Consider the following 7,173-nt stretch of genomic DNA (forward strand, 5'->3'; position numbering starts at 1 on the left):
GAAAGTCAAATCGATAAAAAACGCTGAAAAAAAATGTTATTCCCATGACCTTGAACCTGACGCGATAAAGGTCAGCGGACACCAGGTTCGTAATCAGCGACCCCAAAAACCTATAACATATTTAAAAAAAATTTTTTTACTGTTTTTCTCGATTTGACCTTCAAATGACCTTGAACCAGAAGCGATAGAGTTCAACGGATGCCAGATTCGTAATTAGCGACTCCAAAAACCTATAACGTATTTTTTTGGATTTTTTTACCGTTTTCTCTCGATTTGACCTTCCAATGACCTTGAACCTGACGCGATAAAAGTCAAAAGACGCCAGATTTGTATTCTGCGACCCCGAAAATCATAGTAAACCCGAGCTAACTTCAGAATACATGTTTAAGAGTGTCAAATCTCTCGAAAATACAGTTGGTGGGTAGTGGTGTTTCCTATATTTGTAGGGGGGTGGGGGTGGCTGGGGGGTGGAGGGTTGTCCGTTTAGCGTGCAATCGACTCGGGATACTTATAAGATACTACCATGATTTTTTCAGATTTTTTGGTCCAAAAATAAATTAGGCCAAAAACCGGCCTTACCGACCCTCCCCCTTTATTCTCCTTGTTTAAAATTTTTTCTTTTTAGTTAAATATGTAAATATTCTAATTAAGTAATAATAATTTTAGTCAAAAATTCATCTCATAGGTTAGAAATAAAATTACTTAGCTGAAAGTTCAACTCTTTTGAAACAAATTATTTTGTTGAAAAATAAGCTGTTTGATTGAAAACTTGTATTTTTCTTTGGATAAAGAGGAATTTTTGCCATAAATTTAAGTATTTTTTTGATTTTTTTCGTTTAGTTGAAAATTATTATTCTTTGAACTAAAAATTAACTATTGTTCCAGTTGAATATTCCATCATTTTAGTTAAAAATTCATCTCTTTGGTTGAACAATTATTTTTTAACTCAAAATTTATTGATTCAATTTTTGATTATAAAATGATGACCTTTTTTAGTTCAAAATTGGTTTTATTTTTGGTTAAACATTGATTTTTTAACATAAAACCTAATTATTTCAGTTTTTGTTGACAATTTTTTTTCTAGTAAAAATTCATTTCTGTTGTTGTTGAAAATTTAATTATTTTAGTTGAAGATTCATTGTTTTAGTTGAAAACTCATCTTTTTTGCATAAAATTCAACTAATATTCCAGTTGAAGATTCATAATTTATATTGAAAATTCATCAGTTGGGATAAACAAATTTTATTTAAAAATGTTATTTCCGTATTTTGTTGAAATTTTTGTTTTTTAGTTTAAAATTCAGCTATTTCATCAAAAATTAATCTTTTTGTTTGAAAATTAATCACATTGTTTAATCTCTAGCAAATAGTTGCATTTTTATCAAAAAATTTAAAATTTATCGTGAAGCAAAAGATTTTTTTTCAACCAAAAAGGATGAATTTGTAACAATATAGTTAAATTCTCTAACAAATAGTTGCATTTTTATCCCACAAATATCAATTTTGTACTAAAACAGATGAATTTATAATAAAAACAACATTTTCTTTTATAAGTGGTTTCTGACTAAACAGTTGCATTTTTATGAAAAAAAGATTTAATTTCTGCTAAAGCAGGTAAACTTTAAAATAAAAAAGAGAAACTTTGAAAAAAAGAGTCAAATTTTCAACCGAAAAGTTAACGAAAAAAATGCAATTTTCTATTAAGTAAAATAGATTCTGAAATTCTCATAAATTCTCAGAGAATTAATTTCTCGGTTATATGCTTGGTAATATTCTCATTCTCGTTACCGCTCTCAAAGTAATATAACCGGCTCAGAACTCTATTGATAACCTACTTAGATGCGAATTCGATTTGTCAAATTAATTCAACGATTAATTAAAAACGCGTCTCCGTGAAAAGGTACCCTTATTTTGAAGCAAAATGAACTCAAAGTAAATTTTTAATTATTATACATGAAATCAGCCCCATTCCACTTTTCTGGAGGCCTGTGGAAAATATTGGTCATGAGAGTTGACGGTCGCCGTGTGGCGGCGCCAGCAACGCAGTTGGCCTAGAATTCAAATAATGCAAGGCGAAAGTGTTAAAAATGTTTGTTAAATCAAAATAATTTTCTGATAGTTATCAGTGAAAGATAATACCTTTATCTTTATCTTTAAGATTTTTTTAGTCTTTTGAATTGAAAATCATTTGTGAAAATCGTAAAATTCACTGCGTTTATAAGTAAATCCCAGTGCATTTCTACTAACCACAACAAATTATTATTCTTGCACAATTAAATTAGACATCTAATTATTTGTGTCAATTTCTAATATTCGAAAACGAAATAGTGTAAATTTGATAATATTTTATATAATATAATATATTTTTTATATATTATTATTGTTCTTCATTTGACTGAAAATAATTTTTTTTAATTTTTAATTTGACTGAAAATAATTTCCATAACTAAAAATTAAAATATTCAATTTTTGGTTGAAAAGTAATATTTTTTTAGTTGAGAATTTAACCATTTGATTCAAAATTCATGTATTCTGTAGAAGCTTAATGTTTGTGGCTGAAAATTCATCTTTTTGGCTAAAAAATTAGTAGTTTGGTAGAAAATTAATTATCTTAATCAATATCTTTAGTTGAAAAGTTAACTATTTTGTTGAAATTTCGGTTGCTTTTGCTAAAAATTATTTTTTTAAACTTAAAATTTAACTATTCGATTTTTGGGTTTAAAATAATCTTTTTCATTTAAAATTATTTTTTTGTAACTGAAAATTCAACGATTTAATTTTTAGTTTTAACATGAACTTTTTTAGTTAAAATTGAACTATTCTGTTGAAGATTCGTTTGTTTTTGCCTGCAGTTTTTTAAAATTAAAAATTCAACTCTTCGATGTTTGGTTTTGAAATGATCTTTTCTGGTTGGAAAATTAAATATTGTTATGTAATTTCGTTTGTTGAAATGAAGCTATTTTCTTAAATTGTCGTTTGTTTTTGCTAAAAACGATTTTTTTTAAATTTAAAATTCAACGCTTCGATTTTTGGTTTTAAAATTATCCTTTTTAGTTTAAAATTGAACTATTTTGTTGAAATTTCGATTGTTTTTGCTAAAAATTTTTTTTTTTCAACTGCAAATTCAACTATTCGATTTTTGGTTTTAAAATGATCTTTTTTAGTTAAAATTGAACTATTTTGTTGAATCTTCGTTTGTTTTTGCTAAAAATGATTTATTTTTTCAACTGAAAATTCAACTAGTCGATTTTGGGTTTTAAAATTATCTCTTTTAGTTGAAAATGTAACTATTTTGTTGAAATTTAATATTTTCGCTAAAAATTCATTTTATTCGGTGAAACATTGATCATTTCCGTTAAAAATTTATTTCTGTAACTAAAAATGTATTCATTTTGTTGAAAATTCTTGAAACAAAAAATATAAATTTTCAACCAAAAACCAAACTACTTGGCAGATAGTTCATCTATTTTGTTAAAGATTCATCCGTTTTAATTAAAAATTCAATTTTTTTGTAGAAACTTATTATTCGTTAAGAAATTCATACTTTTATCTTGAAAAGTCGTCTAGAATTTTTTTTTTGATGAAAATCCAACAATTTTCCACAACTTTCAAAAAAATAAAAAGTCACCTGACTTGAGAAAAATTTCATTTTTTTCTGATAAAAATAAAATTATTTGGTGCAGAATCTACCAATTTTGTTGAAAAGAAATCCTTTTTGCTTAAAAATTCATCTTTTTGGATTGAAAATTCAATTGATCTCGTAGGAACGGATTTCGTGTTAAAAAATTCAAATTTTGATCGTGAAGAGTCAGCTGAAATCTTTTTCAACCAAAAACTCAACTATTTTTTTTAAATTTCACTTTTTTATTGAAAAATTCATCTGCTTTACTAGAAATTTCTTCTCCCTTGAAAATAAAACTTTTTGGTTAAAAATTATTCTTCGCTTCAGTATGAAACTATTTTGTTTGAAGGATTTGGTCAAATCACTTTGTTAAGAAACCATTTTTTTAAAGATTTATATTTTTAGTTGGAAATTAATCTCTTTAGTTGAAAGTTTAACAAATTTGTTGGAAATTAATCATTTTTAATTCAAAATTTAACTTGAGTAAAAGGTAAAGGAAGTTCTGATTTTTTTTCAGCGGAGAAGCCTTTTTGGTTAAAATTAATTTTAAATAAAAATATAAATTTTCCTTTTTTTCTGATTGATCTTTTTTATTTGAAAATTCTCTTTTTTTGATAATTTTTGTTTTGTTTTGAAATTTCTTCTTTATTGTGTAAAATTAAAACAGTTTTGTTGAAAATTAATTTTTTTTAAGTCATATTTTTTATTTGAAAATTCAATTTTTGTAGAGAACATTATTCGTTCTCGATTATTCGTTCGCAGGTTAAATAATTAAAATAAACTTTTCTTTCTTTCTTGAGTACAAAATATTTATTTGCTGAAAATTCCTCTTTTTGAGGAATTAAGGATTTTGTTGAAAATTTAATTAGTTAATTTAAAAGTAATCTTTTATAGTAGAAAAGACTATTTTTCTTTAAAATAAATTAATAAATTTGAACATTTTAAATTTGAATCTGAAAAAATGTTTTATGCCGTTTATGAAAGATTCTATGTTTAGAGTATTTAAAGATTAAAATGCTAATATTTGAGTATTAATGATCAAGAAAAAGGACAAATTAGTAAAGAAAAAATCTGGGAATTATTAAAAGAAATAACTAGCAAAAAATGTATTGCAACTGAAAATTACGTACAGTAAGAGGGAGGGGGTAGCAATATTTTGTTACAGTTTGTTTTACAGGGGGGGGGGGTCCAAGGGGCCTATACCCGTTACGTAATTTTAGTAGAGCACCTTATATATTCCAAGAAATATTTTTTATTTTTATTTTTCAGGGAAGGAAAAGTTGGGTGTGCCACAGAACGAAAGTGTATCGTTGGTGCTCGAATCTGACGGGACGCAAGTTGAGGACGGAGAATATTTCAAGACCTTAGCGAACAACACAATTCTACTTTTATTACGGCATGGCGAACGCTGGTGTCCCACTGGCGTTGACATCATACGTGCCGGTATGTTTTCACAATTACTCCGCTAAATTTTAGTTTCCTAATCATCGCCAGCCAGTCTCGTTCGGCGCGATAAATTCTTCCGTTTTGTTTGAATTCATACGTCAGCATGTTGGTCTATTGTCACCAGTCGAAGCCTGACCTGTTTTGTTCAAGATGATTACGATTTCCCACAAAGAAATAATTTCTGAGGGATTTCAATTCTTTTATAATGCGGCTGAAATTTTATAATATTGTATCTCATCGCGTTGATTACGATTAAGCTGTAATTATTACGTTTTGTTAAATAAGCTTAAGATTTGACAGACAGGACCATCCAATATTCACTCATGTGATGTGTTGATTCATCCTCAGAACGTTTTTACGGAGGCTACGATTTGATCAAATAATTAATCTAATCCTTTTGTTTCAGCAATTTCAGCGATCCCGAAAATAGTTTGCGAGACCATCCATGCGTTGGAGTTGCATGATGAGACGCCATCGTGGAAGATTATGGACAATAAGGGACGAGTCACAGTGGTGCTGCACTGGGATCAACGATCGTCGTCGTCGTCGCAGGTGCAGCAGTCGAAGAGTCAGGACGCCCAAAGCTCCAAGTTCTCTCCGACAAAGAAGGTCGACTTGAGCTCCTCGCAGCGTCCTTCTTTGGTCATTCAGACGAGTCTCGACAAGATCAACTACGGCAAGTCGGTTCACCCCGTGGAACTTGGTCCTCGCTACAGCAGCCCGCAAATCACTGTGATAAATCATGATGACATGGTACAGAAGAGTTTTACTAGTCCGAGTAATAGTTCCTACGGGCCCGCCATCGTTCCCGGCTCGATATCGTCTTCACACATGCACGGGCGGCTCGTGAAGCAAGGCACAAACTCCTTCGAAAGCACCACCATTCATATCCACACGCCCGAGTGTTCCAACCACATTCATCAACCTGTCACCCGGAACGGTAGTCCGGTCAACGGGGCAGATGGTGGTCCATCTGGCGAGTGCGACTTCCACTGTTGCGCTCTTCATGAGGAGGGACGTAGAATCGCAGTTCACAAGTCGGTTGCGACTTCCCCGATCCAAGATGCTCAACACATACATCACCATTTGCAGCAGCAGACCCAGACTCAAACTCCATCGCCACAGCCTCCATCCTCTCTATCAGACGGCACTAGACGATCCATGGGAAAAGGACACGTGAGATTCAGAGACACGGCAGATGAGGAATCGGGTCGCAATGCGGCCTCCGGACCCTTTCATGTTCATCACCATCACCGAAATCATCATCAAGAGGCGCACGATAGCTCCGAGTCTGAAACGGAGAACACGATCATGGAGGACGAGATCGTCACTTCGGAGAAGTTTCTTCTTCTGATCGACCAGCTCACCGTGGACCAGAAGCATCATCTTAGTATCAAGGACATCGGGATCATCCTCGAGAGACTCAGCTCAAAGATCCTAGACGTGGAGCGACTGGACAGGGAAAGCGAGAGCGAGGAATGTTACAACTGGACGATCAAAGCGATCATTCGTGGAGATGTCCTTCGCGAATTAGGAGTTATTTACAACGGGAATTACTACGCTATTTCGGAACATCCCGGGTATAAGGAAGAGTCCGAAGAAAATAACGAGGATAATGAGGAAGAGGAAGAAGACAGACTTTAATAATGCTGTTTTATTAGATAGATAGATTATACACCTATTAATGGTTATTATTAACATAGTACGTACCGAGATACGAGAGAAGGCAGGAGAGGGAAAGACCGCGGACAAAGAGAGACAAGTGACTTTTTCAAAATGTTTTCATAATAAAATGCATCATAATACGATAAATACCTATAAACCTAGTTCTATAAAGACGGTTGTTGAAATGTACTTATTATTGAATAGTATGTATACTTTTAGGAAACAATGGGATGCGGATGCTCTCCGTAACCGTCCACGACACTGCCCTATCTAAGACAAACGATTTATTAAAATGACGCAATCCCGACTACCGATCATCTTTCTGAGAAGAGAGGTCGGCACGGTTCTTCCCTTTTGCGTTCATCGTTCCTTCCGTTCTTGGACGAACTCTACGAAAGATAGTGAGTGGTGTTTAGTGAAACGGTGTAAACGCGAGACGTT

At 31.9% G+C, this 7,173-nt stretch overlaps 1 protein-coding gene across 1 annotated transcript in view; it reads left to right on the forward strand.

The window, feature by feature from the left end:
* The window catches only part of LOC117170946, a 16,791-nt gene extending 9,916 nt beyond the window's left edge, over positions 1–6,875 (forward strand). The window contains exons 3-4 of the mRNA XM_033357992.1: positions 4,891–5,064; positions 5,474–6,875. Of these exons, the coding sequence (XP_033213883.1) occupies positions 4,891–5,064; positions 5,474–6,711 (1,412 nt within the window). The 3' untranslated portion in view covers positions 6,712–6,875. The remainder of the gene's footprint in view (positions 1–4,890; positions 5,065–5,473) is intronic.
* The last annotated feature ends 298 nt before the right edge of the window (positions 6,876–7,173 follow it).

Source organism: Belonocnema kinseyi, chromosome 1, assembly GCF_010883055.1.
Source record: "Belonocnema kinseyi isolate 2016_QV_RU_SX_M_011 chromosome 1, B_treatae_v1, whole genome shotgun sequence".
Classification (NCBI taxonomy): domain Eukaryota; kingdom Metazoa; phylum Arthropoda; class Insecta; order Hymenoptera; family Cynipidae; genus Belonocnema; species Belonocnema kinseyi.